The following is a 19,013-nucleotide window of genomic DNA, read 5'->3' as shown; positions in this document are numbered from 1 at the left end:
ATAAGGTAGGTAAAATGAGGACCCAGATTGTTGGGGGGGCAATAAGTTGACTTTGTAAATATATACAAATAGAATGAGACTATTGCCCTATACATTGTAAGCCGCCCTGAGTCTTCGGAGAAGGGCGGGGTATAAATGTAAACAAAACAAACAAACAAACAAACAGTAGGGGGGGGGTCTACTTACCTTCGCTACCGGTTCGGAACGGTGAGCACACATGTATGTGCTTTCCCCGAGCGCAGCGCTTCTGCGCACGCGCAGAGCATCCATGATGATGTCCGGGCCTCCCACCACCGTCACTACCGGTTCGCCCAAACTGAAACCCACCACTGGTATGAACCAGTTGCCAAGCAGCTGAACTTTGATCCCATGATCACGGGGATGGTGTTGTGGTCCGCCAGTAGCCTATGGAGCTGGCAGCAGAGTTAAAGACAGTGAGGAGGCTGGGGAGGAACATGGGCCAGTCCTGGAATCTGGGGAAGGTTCGTACGAGGGCTCTGCGTCTGAGGCAGAGAAAGGGCCATCTAGGAGGTACAAGCTGTCCCACGGGTTAACTATTCTCACCGTCCGGAAATTTCTCCTTTATTTTAGGTGGCTTCTCTCCTTGATCAGTTTCCACCCATTGCTTCTTGTCCTGCCTTCAGGTGCTTTGGAGAATAGCTTGACTCCCTCTTCTTTGGGGCAGCCCCTGAGATATTGGAACACTGCTATCATGTCTCCCCTAGTCCTTCTTTTCATCAGACTAGACAGTTCCTGCAACCGTTCTTCATATATTTTAGCCTCCAGTCCCCTCATCATCTTTGCTGCTCTTCTCTGAACTCTTTCTAGAGTCTCCACATCTTTTTTTACATCGTGGCGACCGAAACTGGATGCAATATTCCAAGTATGGCCTTACCAAGGCATTATAAAGTGGTAACAACACTTCACGTGATCTTGATTCTATCCCTCTGTTTATACAGCCCAGAACTGTGTTGGCTTTTTTGGCAGCTGCTGCACACTGCTGGCTCATATCTAAATGGTTATCCACTAGGACTCCAAGATCCCTCTCACAGTTACTACTTTTGAGCAAGGTATCGGGTCTTTTAAATTCATGGACCGCCTTACAATCCCGACAGGCGGTAGCAGTAGTGCTATTCAGCCGGTTCTAGCCGGTTCAGGCGAACCGGTAGCAGCGGCTGCAGGAGGCTTTGCTCACCCGCCCGGATGTCATCATGTCCCATTTTTTGATGCTCTGCGCATGCATAGAAGGTCCTGCGGGCACGCCCCATTTGCGAACCTGTAGCGAAGGTAAGTGAATACCAACCTTGGGCGGTAGATTATGGAAAGGGAGTAGGGAGAATGGCGCTAAAACTTCAGGCAACTTACCCTGACTTCACACAACCATTCGGTTGTGGTTAACGGGTGAAGTCCTTAAGAAATAAAAAGGATTCTGATATCCAGTGCAGTGTTCCAAATGGTAGCTAGATGGCAGCACAGAGCTATCATCTTCTTTGTGTGTGTGTCTCTCTCTCTCTCTGCTGCCAACTTGTGGTCATTTTGGAAATTAAACCTGAGTTCTGGTTACCCTATTACACGCATAGGAAGTTCTTGATTTGCAACGATTCCTTTAGTGACCGTTTGAAGTTACAATGGTACTAAAAAAAACCCTGATCCATAACTGTTTTTCACACTTATGACCGTTGCGGCCATCCCCATGGTCCCGTGATCAAAATTAGATCTTGCTTGGCACCTGGTCCATATTTACGACGGTTGTAGTTCATGTGATTCCCTTTTGTGACCTTCTGACAAGCAAACTCCACTGGGAAGCATGATTCACTTAACGGCCGTGTTTCCAACTTGGAAGCATGATTCACTTAACGGCCGTGTTTCCAACTTAGCAACTGCAGTGATTCATTTAACAACTGTGGCAAGAAATGGGGAATAACCCGATTAATAACCGTCTCTCTTAGTGACAGAAGTTTGGGATTCAATTTCAGTCATAAGTTGAGGACTCCCTGTAACCGTCAAATGCCTAACGTTGCCCGGAATTTCGGTCCTAAATTGTTATGGTCATAAAAGTCAAGGCACCACGTGACCGGACTCAATTTTATGATTGTGAAGTGAGTCACTCTGGTCTTTAAATGAATCATGTAGTCTTTAAGTGAAACCGGCATATTCAACAGAGATTTTTTTTTTGCCCATTTCTGCCAAAAATTCAGCAAAAAACCATCACAAATTTCAGTCAGATGACTGCAGGACTCTGCAACCGGTCCTAAATCTGAGTCAGATGCCAAGCCCTGAAATGTGATCATGTGCCCACAGGGTGTGTTTGTGTGTGTGTGTGTGAGAGAGAGAGAGACAGACAGACAGACAGAAAGTGAAAAAGAGAGAGAAAAAGAAAAAGAGGGAGATGAGAAAAAGAGAGAAAAGATGAGAAAAAGAGAGAGGAAAAAAAATGAGAGAAAGAGAGAAAAATAGAGAAACAGAATGAGGAGGAAGAGAGAGAATGAGAGGAAAAGAGAGAGAAAGAAAGTGGAAGAGAACGATAATAGAGAAAGAGAGAGAAGAGAAAGAGAAAGAGAGGAAATGGGAGAGGGAGAGCGAGAGAGGGAGAGGACAAGAGAGAGAGAAAATGGTAAAGAGAGAGCGAGAAAGAGCAAGAGATGGGAAAGAAAGAGAGAGAAAGAGAAAGATAACAGAGAAGAGAGAGAGAGAAAGAGGAGAGAGAAAGAGAGGAAGCGAGAGAGAGGGGGAGGAGAGAGAGAGAGGAAGAGGACAAGAGAGAGAGAAAATGAGAAAGAGAGCAAAAAAGAGTGAGAGATGAGAAAGAAAGAGAGAAAGAGAGAGGAAGAGAGAGAGAGGAAGAGAAGAGAGAGAAAGAGAGAAAGAGAGAGGAAGAGAGAGAGAGAAAGAGCAAGAGATGGGAAAGAAAGAGAGAGGAAGAGAGAAAGAGAAAGAGAAAGAGGGAGGAGAGAGGGAGAGAGGAAGAGAGAGAGAAAATGAGAAAGAGAGAGCAAAAAAGAGTGAGAGATGAGAAAGAAAGAGAGGGAAAAAGAGAGAGGAAGTGAGAGGAAGAAGAAGAGGGAGAGAGATGAGAGAAAAGGAGAGCGAAAGAGAGAAAAAGAGAAAGAGAAAGTGAGAGGGGGAGAGAGAGAGAGACGAAGAGGATGAGGAAGAGAGAAAATGAGAAAGAGAGGGAGAGAACAAGGAACAGAAAGAGAGATCGAGACCTATAACTTCAAGGACAATTGCAAGTCGTTTTTTTCTGAACTCCATCCTAACATCGAACTGTCCCCGTCATAAACCGGGGACTACCGGTAAAAGAGGGTCATAAGTCCAAACAGGATCCCATCCCAGATTTTTCAGCCGCGCTCTGGTTTCCCCGCCTTGCGGGGCGGGGGGGGGGGGACGTAGCAGGAGTGCCAAGAATTCCTGGCCAGCGGGCATTTTCTAAGATGCGTGGGTGCTGCCAAAGAACCAAAGTTAAATAAGAGGCCCAGCTTCCCCAAAAACCTGGTAAGCATCTGAATTTCGAAGCAGAGCCAGCCCCCAAGCCCCAGCCTTTCCTCCCCCTCCCCTTTTCTTCCTTGGCTTTGAAAAAGAGCCGAAGGGACTGTGATCCTATCCGGGATTTGGGGTTTAATCCTGGCCAATTCGTCTTCAGATTCCTTCCGTGGGCCTTCAAGCGAGTGGAGAAACTCTTTATCTCACGAAACTCTTTTTATCTCGTTGGGTTTCTGGCTTTGCCGGGCCCCCGCTTGGCTTCCTGCCGGCAGGATTAATTTGGCAATTATCCCGAATTTTTAAGCAGGCTTAATCGTGGCCTCGTCTATTTGATTGGCCATTTATCCCGAATTTTTAAGTTGGCTTAATCGTGGCCAAGTCGAGAAGGGAGAGGGGAGGGGAGCGATTTATTTGCAATTTTTATTTAATCTCGGCCTCGTTTAAGATGGCAAGGGAGAGCTGTTGCATCCCAGCAGAGAAGCGGAATCTGTTGTTTTTCGTGGACCGAAAATCAAACGTCTTGATAGGTCGACTGGATGGAACCGCACCAGAATGTCGTGGGGTTTTTTTTTTAAGAAGAGACGGGAGAGTCACCGGTCTGGAATGGTATACGGCAGTGTTGGTGAACTTTTTCGTGCACCGATTGCCGAAAAGGGAGCGTGCGCCGGAAAGCCAAAAAGAGTAGCCGCCCGGTGCGCACGCACACGCCCCAGGAAGATGATCTTCCGGTTTTCGGTGCACGCCACCTGGTCTTCCAGTTGCTGGCACGTATGTGCGTGTGAAGATCGGGTGGCCGGTGTGCATGCGCGCGCCAAAAACCGGAAGATCACCTTCCCGGCGGGTGCGTGCGACCAGGCGGCCGCTCTTCCAGTTTCTGGCGCTCCCGCGTAAATGAAGACCAGCTGATCAGTGCACTGGAACCTGGAAAAACCATGGGCGATGGCTCACATGCTCGGAGAGATGGCTCTTGTGTGTCACTTGGTTCGCTTTCATGGGTATAGGGTCTCCTGCTTGAGCAGGGGGCTGGACTAGAGGTCTCTGAGAGAGAGAGGAAGAGGAAGAGAGGAAAATGAGAAAGAGGGAGGAAGAGGAAGGGAGGAAGGGGAGAAAGAGGGCGAGAAAGAGAGAGGAGGAGGAAGAGGGAGAAGGAGAGGAAGAGAAAGAAAATGAGAAAGAGGGGAAGAAAAAGAGGGAGAGAGGAAAGAGAGAGAGATGAGAACGAGAGAGGAAGAGGGAGGGAGGAAGGTGAGAAGGAGAGGGAGAGAAAGAGAGAGGGAGAGGAAGAGAGAGGAAGAGGAAGGAAGGAAGGAAGGAAGGAGAGAAAGAGAGGGAGAGAAAGTGAGAGGAAATGGAAGAGAAAGAGGGAGGAGAGGAAGAGAGAAAATGAGAAAGAGAGAGGAAGAGGAAGAGAAAGAGAAAGAGAGGAGGAGAGAGAAATGAGAAAGAGAGGAAAGGAAGGGAGGAAGATGAGAAAGAGAAAGAGAGGAAGAGAAAGATGAGAGAGAGGAAGAGGAAGGAGGAAGATGAGAAAGAGAGGGAGAGAAAGAAAGAGAAAGAGAAAGAGAAAGAGGGAGAAGGAGAGGAAGAGAGAGGAAATGAGAAAGAGAGGAAGAGAAAGAGGGAGAGAGAGAAAGATGAGAAAGAGAGAGAAAGGCGGAGAGAAAGGAAGAGCAAGAGAGAGAGAGAGATGAGAAAGAAAGAGTAAAAGTCATAAAATGGGGCAAAACTCCTTTAACAAACTGTCTCAGCAACGGAAATTTGGGCTCAATTATGGCTCTAAGTCACAGGCCTTCCAGCTCGATTTCTGATAGATCAATATTTTTAGGTCAGCGGTAAGCTGTACGTCTGTGGATTTGTTAAAAATCAAAATATATTTGTGGAGACTCTAGAAAGAGTGCAGAGAAGAGCAACGTAGAAGATTAGGGGACTGGAGGCTAAAACATACAAAGAACAGTTGCAGGAACTCGGTATGCCTAGTTTAATGAAAGGAAGGACTAGGGAAGACATGATAGCAATGTTCCAATATCTCAGGAGCTGCCCCAAAGAAGAGGGAGTCAAGCTATTCTCCAAAGCACCTGAGGGTAGAACAAGAAGCAATGGGTGGAAACTAATCAAGGAGAGAAGCAACTTAGAACTGAGGAGAAATTTCCTGACAGTGAGAACAATTAACCAGTGGAACAGCTTGTCACCCAGAAGTTGTGGGTGCTTCAACACTGGAGGTTTTTAAGACGAGACTGGACAGCCATTTGTCTGAAATGCAGGGGTGAAATACTAGCGATCGTGGCCGGTAGTTCGGCGATCCAGTAGCAATGACCCCCACCCCAGGTGTCATTAAAAGGTAAGAGTTCCCCTCACACATTTGTGCTAGTCGTTCCCGACTCTAGGGGGCGGTGCTCATCTCCGTTTCAAAGCCGAAGAGCCAGCGCTGTCCGAAGACGTCTCCGTGGTCATGTGGCCAACATGATTAAACGCCAAAGGCGCACAGAGCGCTGTTACCTTCTCACCAAAGGTGGTCCCTATTTTTCTACTTGCATTTTTTACGTGCTTTCGAACTGCTAGGTTGGCAGAAGCTGAGACAAGTAACAGGCGCTCACCCCGTTACGCGGCAGCACTAGGGATTCGAACCGCTGAACTGCCGACCTTTCGATCGACAAGCTCAGCATCTTAAGGGACTAAGCCACCGCGTCCCTTCATTACTTCCTGCTTTTAACCAGAAAGTAATGTGTTTTTTACCTTCTGCGCATGCACTTCCGAGTCGGTAAGGAAGGTAAGTAGATTTCAGCCCTGCTGAAATGGTATAGGGCCTTGATGGCGAACCTATGGCATACGCGCTGTCACTCCAGGTCAGATCTCCATGGCGTTCCTTTCGTGCGCTTCGGTTTCCCTGCAAAGGACGAAGCGGAAGCTCACGAAAGAAAAAGATCTCACCTCTTTCCGCGCTGCGGGCGTTGGGAGGTCCCGCCTCCTATCGTCCAGCAAGTCTTCGGGTCGCTGCTGCGCATGGCTATGTCTGTGCATCCGCACCTTTGCGTTTGGCCATGCGCAAGCGCGATTTGGGCACTTGGGGTCTGAAAGATTCGCCATCCCTGGTGTGGGGGTCTCCTGCTTGTCCAGGGGGTTGGGCTAGAAGACCTCCAAGGTACCCTTCCAACCAGTGGTGGGATTCAAATCATTTAACAACCGGTTCTCTGCCCTCATGATTTCTTCCAACAACCAGTTTGCCAAACGGCTCAGAAAGTTAACAACCGGTTCTCCCGAAGTGGTGCGAACCGGCTGAATCCCACCACAGCTTCCAACTCTGTGGTTCTTGTTCCACATCGGGTTCAGTTCCCAGCTACGGCACCAAAGCGCAAGGCAGATTTTCAAAATGTCCCGAGGGGCCCCTGATCGCTTAAGCAAATGGCTCATATTTATGACGGTTGCAACGTCCCAGGTTTACGGTATGCGATCCCATTGGGCGACCTTCTGACAGGCAAAGTCGATAGGCTTCACTTAACGGCTGTGTTCCTAACTTAATAACCGCCGCGACTCAGTCACAAAAAGTCGTAAAACGGGGGCAGAACCTCCCTTAACGACTGTCTCGCTTAAACAACAGAAATTTTTGGGCTCAGTTGCAGCTGTAATTCGAGTATTGGATGGCATCCACTTATGGCCGTTATTCCCACTTAACAACCGTTGCAGCATTCCACCACCACCCCGGTCCCGTGATCCAAAATCCGGATGCTTGGCAACCAACCGCCTCGTATTTATGACTGTTTCCGTGCCCCCCCCTTTCACGACCTTCTGCCGAGTCGAGTCAATGGAGAACTCCGCATTCGCTGAACGACCGTGTTCCCGGCTGGACGACCGCAGCGATTCACTTAGGAACGAAGCAAGAGAAGGCCTTAACCCGGGGCGGGGGTGGGGGGGAGCAAGCTCACTCAGGGACTGCCTCGCTCAGCGACAAGGAATGTCGGGCTCCTTTGTGGTCGTAAGTCGAGGACTACCTCTATGGGACTAGTCAAACTCTCTGGCCCAGAAAAAAACACACAAAAATGGAGAGGGAACGAAGGATTCCAACAACCCCAAGAAGTCTGCTGGGTTTGAGCACCCTCCTGTGCGTGTGTGTGTGTTTGTGTGTCACAATGACATCACTCTTCCGTTCTGTGCTCTGGCCATCTCGCCAACGGTTCAGTATAAAAAAAGCTTCCCCTCACCCCTCCAGCCAGCCAGCCACCCACCTGGGTCCCCGGCGGAAACCCTAAAATAAAGATTGCCCTGTGTGTCATCACACACACACAAAATATCCCCAAAATATCCTCTGGGAAAGAAACACAATGCAAACAAGCCCCATCTAGCCCACACAAGGCTGGGTCTCGTGTTTCATCCGGTCGTCCAACCGGGGCCAATTCTCCATCATCCATCTCCGATATTCGGACTAAGCTCGAAGAACGTCTCGCTCGGGGGCTCGGGGGCTCAGACGCTGGGCTTGTCGATCGGAAAGGTCGGCCATTCGGGCGGTTCGAACCCCTAGTACAGTGATGGCTAACCTTTTTGCCATCGCGTGCCAAAAGTGGGGAAAGCGCGGGGGAGGGAGGGTCGCGTGCGTGCCGACACCCATAATTCTATGTGCCCCACCATTCTATGTGCTGCCCCCCCCACCCCGCATGTGCATGCTCCTCCCTCTGCTTTTGGCACGTGATCGCACGGTGGGCCCGGTAGGCCCATTTTCAGCCCTCCCCGGGCTCCAGAGCCTTTCTAGGAGCCTGAGGAGGGCGAAAACGGCTTTCCCCATCCCACTGGAGGCTCTCCAGAGGCCGGAAACGGCCCGCTTGCCAACTTCTGGTGGGACTGGAAGTCTGCAAACGGGCCGTCCCCGGGGGGGGAGTGAGGAACGCCATTTCCGCCCTCCCCAAACTCCTAGAAAGGCTCTGGAACCTGGGGAGAGCAAAAAACAGGCCTTCCTCTCTCTCTCTCTCTCTCTCACACACACACACACGCACGCACACGGCCCTCCAGAGCAGAAGTCTCCAACCTTGGTCCCTTTAAGGCTTGTGGACTTCAACTCCCAGAGTCCCCAAGCCTTAAAGGGACCAAGGTTGGAGACCCCTGCTCCAGAGGCAGGAAGCAGTCTGTTTCCCTACTTTCCGTGGGGCCCAGAAGGCCCAAAAAGGAGCTGACTTCGCGTGCCCACCGATATGGCTCCAACGTGCCACCATAGGTTCGCCATCGCGGTCCTAGTAGGTCTCCTGCACGAGCAGGGGGGTTGGACTAGACGACCTCCAAGGTCCCTTCCAACTCTTGTTACTGTTCAAACCTCCAGAGGTTCCCCCTTCCCCTTATTTTCCGCTTCTCCACAAGGCCCTGCTTTGTCTCTTCCCCTCTTCCAAATATCCTCCTCATTCCTGGTTGACTCATGAGGTCGGTTGTTTTTTTGTTTTTTTTCTTCGCTCCGCGCGCGCTCAGAGGTCACCACCCGGAGCCCCCTTCCTTTCGGCTTGGCTCCAGGCCCTGTTGGGACCACTTCCGGCCTCTCCTTTTCTCCTCCTCCTCCCCCCACTTCCCAGCTCGGTTGTAAAATTCACTGCCGACACCCCTAACACCCCCACCCACCCCCCAGCGCAAAATAATCCTAATTTCTAATCCTAATGCCTTCCCTTTTCCTGTCTTTTGGTTTTCTCTTTCTTTCCGGTGAGCCCACCAGCGGGGGTTTCTAAAGTTGCAAGTCTCCTCAAAGTCGTCTCAGCTCTTTTATAAGGGGGCTTGACTAAGTTTCCCCCACCCCACCCAACCCCCACCTCCAACGCCTTTGATCTCCCGGCCAAGCCACCCACCCAGTTCGCTTCCCATGTCTTTGTTCCTCGAAGACCAGGGCAAAAAAGGGGGAAGGGGAGGTGGTGTCTGTCTGGCTTTTCTCCAATCCCTTCCCTTTAAAAGAGAGGAAGAGAGAGAGAGAGAGAGGAAGGAAGAGGGAGAGAGAGAGAAAGGAAGAGGAAAAGAAAGAGAGGAAGAGGGAGAGAGGAAGCAAGAGAGAGAGAGACAGAGAGGAAGAAAGAGAGAGAAAAACAGAGAGAGGAGAGGGAGAAAAAAGAGAGAAAGGAACAGGACGAGAGAGAGAGGAAGACGGAGCGAGAGAAAGGAAGAGAGCAAGACAGAGAGAGAGGTAGAGAAAGAGAGAGGAACAAGACGAGAAAGAGAGGAAGAGAGAAAGGAAGACAGAGAAAGAAAGAAGGAAAGAGTGAGAGAAAGACAGATGGAGAAAGAGGGGAACAGGAAGAGAAAGAGAAACAGAGAGGAAGAGAGAGGAAGAAAGAGAGAGAGGAGGGGAAGAAAGAAAGAGAGAAAGGAACAGAGAGAGAGAGAAAGAACGGAAAAGAGCGAGAGGAAGAGGGAGAGAGGAAGCAAGAGAGAGAGAGGAAGAAAGAGAGAGAAAAAGAGAGAGAGAGGAGAGGGAAAAAAAGAGAGAAAGGAACAGGACGAGAGAGAGAGAGGAAGAGGGAGCGAGAGAAAGGAAGAGAGTGAGACAGAGAGAGAGGAAGAGAAAGAGAGAGGAACAGGACGAGAAAGAGAGGAAGAGAGAAAGGAAGACAGAGAAAGAAAGAAGGAAAGAGTGAGAGAAAGACAGATGGAGAGAGAGGGGGGAACAGGAAGAGAAAGAGAAACAGAGGAAGAAAGAGAGAGAGGAGGGGAAGAAAGAAAGAGAGAAAGGAACAGGAAGAGAAAGAGAGGGAGAGGGAGAGGGAGAGAGAGAAAGAAGAGACAGAGAGAAGAAGAGAGAGAAAGAGAGAAAGAACGGAAAAAAGCGAGAGGAAGAGAGAGAGAGAAAGGAACAGAGAGAAAGAGAGAGAAAGGAAGAAAGAGAAAGAGAGAGAGGAAGAGAGACAGACAGACAGACAAACAGGCAGGCAGACGACCGACCGACCTGGGGTCACTTTTAATTCTTTCAAGCTGCGGCTTCAACCCAACAGCAAAACCTTTTTTTCCCAGTAGCCAAAAACATGAACATGTGGAACAGGACAAGGGAAAAAAATAATAAAGAGAAGTGAAATTGAGAAACTGCAGACAACAGCAGGCTTCCAGTGCCCCCAATTTTTTTTTTAATTTTTTTTTAAACGTTAAAATAACAAACAATCCTCAGGAAAACACCCAAACAGCTCTAAGTCCTTCAAGGAACTGTTGTGTAATCAAGAGAAATGTGATTTGAGACAAAGAGGCAAGAAGAGATGGAGGGGGAACCGAGGCTACTCGTGACTAAGTGAGGGGAATGAGGCATCGGTTTATTTACTTAGGGATTTATTTGTTAGATCTTTTCAAAAGAAAAGAGTGGGACAAGCGCTTGGACAAGCGTACCATAAGGTGTCCTTCCTCGGAGAAGAGGGGGTGGACTAGAAGACCTCCAAGGTCCCTTCCTAGCTCTTGGGATTCTACGGAGCTGCCCATCTCACCAATGAGAGCCGCTGGGCCTCTTCCATCGCGTTTGAGAAACAATGCAGAGAAACGCTACACCAGCCCGAGAAGTGTAAAAACCTACAAAATATCGCTTTCACGCGCGGCCTTTGACCGTTCGTTAACTTGGTTTATGGAATAAGCCACACCCAGACCATAAGGACAAGCCGTCATTCCTAGGCCCCACTTAGTGACTGAGATTTAAAAGATTTGTGGTTTGTGGCAATTCCCATGGATGCTGGCGGTGTTGCTGGCGTTTGTGAGGCCCGGATCCCAAAGTTGACACCCAAGTTTAAAACTGTTCAATAAACAGATAAAAGGTATTATCATATCAGCAATCCCAAACTTCATCCCACCCCATTTTTTAAGAAAAATGAAACCCTGGTTGGTTGCCCCTCTCCGCCATAAACTTGAAACTGACAAACCACAAAGATGGCTTCACACAAGAACCCACCAAATAGAATTCACAACAAACGGTCGAGACCTTAGTAGCAGGATGGGTCAAAACTCAAGTTTGCAGGCTAGAAAAAAGCGTTCTGAGGACAGAAATGGGAAATGGGGAGAGGTGGGATGGGATGAGGGAAGAGACCTGATTTGATTTAAATGAGCTACATTATTTCTGACTCTCTCTCTCTCATTGTCTGTCCTAAATTGCAGTTCTCACACTAAGCCGTTTCCTCACTATTACTCATTTCCATTTCCCCCCCTCCTTACAATGGATATTTTTTTCTCAAATTAGAAGAAAAGAGATTCACACGGCCATGTTGTCATCTTATGAATGGGGAGGGAGGGAGGGAGGGAGGGAGGAAAAAGAAAAAGAAAGAGGAAGGAAGGAAGGAAGGAAGGAAGGAAGGAAGGAAGGAAGGAGGGGAAGGCAAGGAAGGAAGGAAGGAAGGAAGGAAGGAAGGAAGAAAGGAAGGAAGGAAGAAAGGAAGGAAGGAAGGAAGGAAGGAAGGGGAGGGAGGAGGGAGGAAAGGAAGGGAAGGAAGAAAGAGGGAGGGAGGGAGCGAGGAAGGAAGGAAGGAAGGAAGGAAGGGAGAAAGAAAAGAAAAGAAAAGAAAAGAAAAGAAAAGAAAAGAAAAGAAAAGAAAAGAAAGAGGGAGGGAGGGAGGGAGGGAGGGAGGGAGGGAGGAAGGAAGGAAAGGAAGGAAGGAAGGAAGGAAGGAAGGAAGGAAGGAAGGAAGAGAAAAAGAGAAAGAAAGAAAGAGAGGGGGGAGGGAGGAAAGGAAAGAAAGGAAGGAAGAAAAAGAAAGAAAGGATGGAAGGAAGGAAGGAAGGAAGGAAGGAAAGAAAGAAAGAAAGAAAGAAAGAAAGAAAGAAAGCTAGTTTAAGAGTAGCTCTCTCAACTTCCCCTCATGTCCTACAGTCCAGGCAAGTGGGACTCAAAATCCCCTCTTTCTCAAGACTGACCCAGCCCAGTTAGTGGCCCTGTGGAGTTGGGGAGCTATTCACTGGCCCAGGAAAAGAACAAGAACCACAAGGGAGGAATGGATGCCGGGGACCCTAAGAGCAAAAAAGGAAGAAGGAGAAGAGGATTTCTAATTTTTCCACTCCAGAAGCCATTTGCAAAAATTAAAAAAATCCTATAGAATGGATTACACCCATAAGTGCAGGATGGGACAGGACAGGGCAGGGCAGGGCAGGACAAGGCAGGGCAGGACAATAGAGAAGAAGAAAGGAAAAGGAAGGAAGATAGAAGGAGAGGGAAGGAGAGGAGAGGAAGATAGAAACAGGAAAGGGGAAAGGAAAGGAAGACAGAAAAAGGAGAGGAGAGGAAGATAGAAAAAGGAAAAGAAGATAGAAGAAGGAAAGGAAGATAGAAAAGGAAAGAAAGATAGAAAAGGAAAGAAGACAGAAAACGGAAAGGAGAGGAAGGAAGATAGAAAAGGAAAGGGAGAAAGAAAGAGGAGAGGAGAGGAAGATAGAAAATGGAAAGGAAGATAGAAGAAGGAAAGGAAGATAGAAAAGGAAAGAAAGAAAGGAAAGAAGATAGAAAACGGAAAGGAGAGGAAGATAGAAAAGGAAAGGAAGAAAAGAAAGGAGAGGAAGATAGAAGAAGGAAAGGAAGATAGAAGGAGGAAAGGAGAGGAAGAGAAGAAAAAGGAGAGGAGAGGAAGATAGAAAAGGAAAGAAAGGAAGATAGAAAAGGAAAGGGATAGAAGAAGGAAAAGAAAAGGAAGATAGACAAAGGAAAGGAAGATAGAAAAAGGAAAGGAAAGAAAGGAGAGGAAAAGGAGAAGAAAGGAAAGGAAGATAGAAAAAGGAGAGGAAGGGAAAGGAGAGAAAAGGAAAGGAAGATAGAAAAAGGAAAGGAAAGGAAGATAGAAAAGGAAAGAAGACAGAGAAAGGAAAGGAAGAAAAGAAAGGAGAGGAGAGGAAGATAGAAAAGGAAAGGAGGAGAGGAAGATAGAAGAAGGAAGGAGAGGAAAGGAAAGGAAAAACATCAACTGACATCATGTTGAGACAGAGATGAGGAGGAGGCGGTGTTGCTGGAAAGGAAAGGGGGGAAAAACCTGAAAAGAGGAAAGAAATCCAGGCCATGCAAATTCGATCTTGGAGCCGGTCCGTGCGAATGAGGTTGGCTGGCCGCAGAAGGAGTGCAAGAGAGGCACATGCCTTGGCTAGGAAACAGCCCTTCTCCATCCAGCTGCAGAACTCATCCAAGAAGAGGGAGGAACAAAGGATAGTAAAAAAAAAAGGGGGGGGGAAACACAGATGAAGGGAGGAGTAAACGAGCAAACCAGCTGTAAAGAGAAAGAAAGGGGAGCAAAAGGTGATGGGAAGGCTGGCAGAGAGGAGAGGCAGGAAAATGGGGAGAGAAATGCGGAGTGTCTGCCCTCTGCTTAAGGAAAGGTGTGGGGGGAGGGAGGCAAATCAGAAGGAGAGGAAGAGGAAGGTAGAAAAGGAAGGAAAGGAAGAAGGAGGAAAGGAGAGGAAAGGAAAGGAAGGAAAGGAAGAAAGGAAGGAAGAGAGAGAGAAAAGGAAAGGAAAGGAAAGGAAGATAGAAGGAGGAAAGGAAAGGAAAGGAAAAGAAAATAGAGGAAAGGAAAGGAAGGAGGAAGGAAGGAAGAGGAAAGAAGAAAGGAAAAGAAGATAGAAGGAAAGGAAAGGAAAGGAAGAGGAAAGAAGGAAAAGAAGAAAAGGAAGAAAGGAAAGAAGGAAAGGAAAGGAAGATAGAAGGAAGAGGAGGAAGGAAGAGAAAAGAAGAAAGGAAAAGAAAATAGAGGAAAGGAAAGGAAGATAGAAGGGAAGAGGAGGGAAGGGAAGAGAGAAGAGAAGAAAGGAAAAGAAAATAGAGGAAAGGAAAGGAAGAGAGAAGGGAAGAGGAGGAAGAGAGAGAGAAGAGAAGAAAGAAAAAGAAAATAGAGGAAAGAAAAGGAAGATAGAAGGGAAGAGGAGGGAAGAGAAGAGAAGAGAAGAAAGGAAAAGAAAATAGAGGAAAGGAAAGGAAGATAGAAGGGAAGGGAAGAGAGAAAAGAAGAAAGGAAAAGAAAAAGGAAAGGAAGGAAAGGAAGATAGAAGGGAAGAGGAGGAAGAGAAAAGAAGAAAGGAAAAGAAAATAGAGGAAAGGAAAGGAAGGTAGAAGGAAAGGAAGGAAGAGAAAAGAAGAAAGGAAAAGAAGAAAGGAAAGGAAGATAGAAAAGGAAAGGAAGGAAGGAAGAGAAAAGAAGAAGGAAAGGAAAATAGAAGAAAGGAAGGAAAGGAAAGAAGGAAGAGAGAAAAGGAAGGAAGGAAGAGAAAAGAAGAAAGGAAAAGTAAATAGAAAAATGGACAGGAAAAGAAAGGAAAAAGAAAGGAACATAGAAGGGGAAGGAAAGAAGGAAGAGGAGGAAGGAAGAGAGAAAAGAAGAAAGGAAAAGGAAGAAAGATAGAAAAGAAGAAAGGGAAAGAAAGGAAGGAAGAGAAGAGGAGGAAGAGAGAAGAAGAAAGGAAAAGAAAATAGAGGAAAGGAAAGGAAGATAGAAGGAAGGAAGAGAGAAAAGAAGAAAGGAAAGAAGATAGAAAAGGAAAGGAGAGGAAGATAGAAAAAGGAAAGGAAGAAAGAAAAGGAGAGGAAGATAGAAGAAGGAAAGGAAGATAGAAGGAGGAAAGGAGAGGAAGAGAAGAAAAGGAGAGGAGAGGAAGATAGAAAAGGAAAGAAAAGGAAGATAGAAAAGGAAAGGGATAGAAGAAGGAAAAGAAAAGGAAGATAGAAGAAGGAAAAGAAGACAGAGAAAGGAAAGGAAAGAAAAGGAGGAGAGGAAGATAGAAATAGGAAAGGAAGATAGAAGAAGGAAAGGAAGGAAGATAAAAAGGAAAGGAAGAAAGGAAGAAGATAGAAGAAGGAAAGGAAAGGAAGATAGAAAAAGGAAAAGAAGACAGAGAAAGGAAAGGAAGAAAGAAAAAGGAGAGGAGAGGAAGATAGAAAAAGGAAAGGAGAGGAGAGGAAGATAGAAGAAGGAAAGGAGAGGAAAGGAAAAGGGGAAAAAACATCAACTGACATCATGTTGAGACAGAGATGAGGAGGGAGGCGGTGTTGCTGGAAAGGAAAGGGGGGGGGAAAAAAAACCTGAAAAGAGGAAAGAAATCCAGGCCATGCAAATTCGATCTTGGAGCCGGTCCGTGCGAATGAGGTTGGCTGGCCGCAGAAGGAGTGCAAGAGAGGCACATGCCTTGGCTAGGAAACAGCCCTTCTCCATCCAGCTGCAGAACTCATCCAAGAAGAGGGAGGAACAAAGGATAGTAAAAAAAAAAAAGGGGGGGGGAAACACAGATGAAGGGAGGAGTAAACGAGCAAACCAGCTGTAAAGAGAAAGAAAGGGGAGCAAAAGGTGAAGGGAAGGCTGGCAGAGAGGAGAGGCAGGAAAATGGGGAGAGAAATGCGGAGTGTCTGCCCCTCTGCTTAAGGAAAGGTGTGGGGGGGGGGGGAGGGAGGCAAATCGGAAGGAGAGAAGGTAGAAAGGAAGAAAGGAGGAGAAAATAGAGGAAAGGAAAGGAAGATAGAAGGGAAGAGGAGGGAAGGGAAGAGAGAAGAGAAGAAAGGAAAAGAAAATAGAGGAAAAGGAAAGGAAGGTAGAAGGAAAAGGAGGGAAGAGAAAAGAAGAAAGGAAAAGAAAATAGAGGAAAAGGAAAGGAAGATAGAAGGAAGAGGAGGAAGAGAGAGAGAAGAAAGGAAAAGAAAATAGAGGAAAAGGAAAGGAAGATAGAAGGAAGAGGAGGGAAGGAAGAGAGAAAAGAAGAAAGGAAAGAAAATAGAGGAAAAGGAAAGGAAGATAGAAGGAAGAGGAGGAAGGAAGAGAGAAGAGAAGAAAGGAAAAGAAAATAGAGGAAAGGAAAGGAAGATAGAAGGGAAGAGGAGGGAAGGGAAGAGAGAAGAGAAGAAAGGAAAAGAAAATAGAGGAAAGGAAAGGAAGAGAGAAGGGAAGAGGAGGGAAGGGAAGAGAGAAGAAAGGAAAAGAAAATAGAGGAAGGAAGGAAGATAGAAGGAAGAGGAGGAAGGAAGAGAAAAGAAGAAGGAAAAGTAAATAGAAGAAAGGACAGGAAAAGAAAGGAACATAGAAGGGAGGAGGGAAGGAAGGAAAGGGAGGTGGAGGAAGGAAGATAGAAAAGGAAGGAAGAGAGAAAAGAAAGGAAAAGTAAATAGAAAATGGACAGGAAAAGAAGGAAAAGAAAGGAACATAGAAGGGAGGAGGGAAGGAAGGAAGGGAAGAGGAGGAAGGAAGAAGAAAGAAGAAGAAAAGAAGGAAGGAAGATAGAAAAGAAGAAAAGGGAAGGGAAGGAAGAAAGGAAAGAAGAAAGGAAAAGGAAGATAGAAGGGAAGGGAAGGTAGAAAAGAAGAAAGGAAAAGAAACAAAGACAGAAGAGAAGGGAAGAGAGAAAAGAAGAAAGGAAAAGGAAGAAAGATAGAAAAGAAGAAAGGGAAAGAAAGGGAAAACAGATAGGGGAAGGGAAAGAGGCAGAAAAAGAAGAAAGGGAAGGGAAGACAGAAAAGAAGAAAGGAAAAGAAAGGAAGATAGAAGGGATGGGAAGGCAGAAAAGAAGAAAAGAAAAATAAACCAAGGAAACGAAAGGAAGAGAAGAGGAGGGAAGGATAGCTAGAAAAGAAGAAAGGGAGTTAGAAACGAAGAAAGGAAGAAAAGAAAGAAAGAAGGAAGGAAGGAAGGAAGGAAGGAAGGAAGGAAAATTAGATAGGAAAAGGGAAGGGGACCGAAAAGAAGAAAGGAAGAAGGAAACAAAACAAGGAAAGAAGAAAGGAAAGGAAGAATGAAGTCAGGGGAGGAAGGAAGGAAGGAAGGAAGGAAGGAAGGAAGGAAGGAAGGAAAATTAGATAGGGAAAGGGAAGGGGACCGAAAAGAAGAAAGGAAGAAGGAAACAAAACAAGGAAAGAAGAAAGGAAAGGAAGAATGAAGTCAGGGGAGAGGGGTGTCCAAAAAAACCCCTAAAACCAACCCTGGAGCCCCCCACCCAGGAAATCCATGCAGGGACAGGGACAACCCTCCCCTCCCTTCCCCGCCGCCCTCCCTCCCTCCTGCAAGCCCCGCGCGTCCCGTCGGCCAGGCTCCTCCGGGGCCAAAACCGAGGCGGGGCCGACGGTGGCGGCGGGCGAGCGGGCACCGTCTAGCCAGCAGCCGGGACTCACCTCGGGGCTGAACTCCTGGGCGGCGGCAGGGAGAGCGCAGGACGCCCAGGCGATGGGCAGCAGCAGCCGCAGGAGCCACATCGCTCGCTTGCTTCGAAGGGAAAGAAGGAAGGGGAAAAAAAGAAAGAAGGAAAGAAAGAAAGAAAGAAAGGAGAGAGAAGAAGTTGCTGTTTCTGTTGCTGCTGCTGCAAGAGATTTTCCTTTCTTTCTCTTTCTCTCTTTCTTTCTTTCTCTTTCTTTCTTTCTTTCTCTCTCTCGCCTGCGCCGCCTCCTGGCCCCGCCGCTCCCGGATCGCTGAGCCGGCCCTTCTGGAGCCGGATTCGCCTCGGGGTCTGGCTCCAATTAGAGGGCGGGCGGGAGGAAGGACAAGCGGGGCGGGAGGAAGGAGGAGGGATGGATGGAGGGAGGGAAGAGAAGGAAAGCCAGGCCAGGCGGGGTCTGGGAAGGGAGGGAAGGAGAGAAAGGGGAAGGGAGAAGGGAGGGAAGGAGGGGAAGGAGAGAGAGGGAGGAAGGAAGGAAAAGGAGGAGGAAAGGAGGCGAAAAGAAGGAGGAGGAGGAGGGAAGGAGGACAACGCCAGGCTGGTCAGGAGGGAAGGAAGGAGGGAAAGGGAGAAGGGAGAAAAAGAGGAAAGGAGGAGAAGGAGAGAGAGGGAGGAAGGAAAAGGAGGAGGAGGGAGGGAGGGAGGGAAGAGAAGAAAGGCAAGGCAGGCCGGTCAGGAGGGGAGGAAGGAGAGAAAGAGAAAGGGAGAAGGGAGGTGGGAAAGAGGGAAGGATAAAAAAAGAAAGAGAGGGGCAGGAAGGAAAAGAAGGAGGAAGGGAGGGCAGGAAGGAGAGGAAGTGAGAGGGGGAAGGGGAATAGGGAAAAGAGAGAGGAAGGGCAGATGGAAAAGAAGAAGAAAGAAAAAGAGGGAGGGAAGGAAGGAAGGAAGGAAAAAGGAAGGACGAGGAGGAAAGAATAGAATAGAATAGAATAGAATAGAATAGAATAGAATAGAATAGAATAGAAAAGAATTTTTATTGGCCAAGTGTGATTGGACACACAAGGAATTTGTCTTGGTGCATATGCTCTCAGTAGAAATAAAAGAAAAGATACATTCAGCGAGGTACAACATTTACAACATAAATGATGGAAACATCATTTAATATAAGTTTATATATTTAATTATATATAAATTTATATTATATATATATATATATATATATATATATATATATATATATATATATATATATATATATATATATATATATATATTATATTATTATTATTATTATTATATAATATATTATATATATAATAAATATATATTTATATTAATATTAAATTTAATATAATTTATAACATAAAAGAAGGTGAAGCCAAGCTGGTCTGGAGGGAGGAAGGAGAGAAAGGGAAGGAGGAAGGAGGAGGGGGAAGAGAGTGGCGGGAAGAAAAGAAGGAGGAAAGGAAGGAAAGGAGGAGAAGGAAGGAGAGAGGAGGAAGGAA

General features: G+C 47.1%; 1 protein-coding gene across 1 annotated transcript in view; it reads right to left on the bottom strand.

Moving 5' to 3' along the window:
• Nucleotides 1–17,841, bottom strand: part of MMP14 (matrix metallopeptidase 14) — a 58,681-nt gene extending 40,840 nt beyond the window's left edge. The window contains exon 1 of the mRNA XM_058181820.1: nucleotides 17,528–17,841. Coding sequence (XP_058037803.1) covers nucleotides 17,528–17,608 — 81 coding nt within the window. The 5' untranslated portion in view covers nucleotides 17,609–17,841. The remainder of the gene's footprint in view (nucleotides 1–17,527) is intronic.
• Between the last annotated feature and the right edge of the window lie 1,172 nt (nucleotides 17,842–19,013).

The sequence above is a fragment of the Ahaetulla prasina genome, chromosome 4 (genome assembly GCF_028640845.1).
Source record: "Ahaetulla prasina isolate Xishuangbanna chromosome 4, ASM2864084v1, whole genome shotgun sequence".
NCBI lineage: Eukaryota > Metazoa > Chordata > Lepidosauria > Squamata > Colubridae > Ahaetulla > Ahaetulla prasina.
Note: the sequence above shows the minus strand (reverse complement) of the source record. Positions and strands in the feature narration are given on the sequence as shown.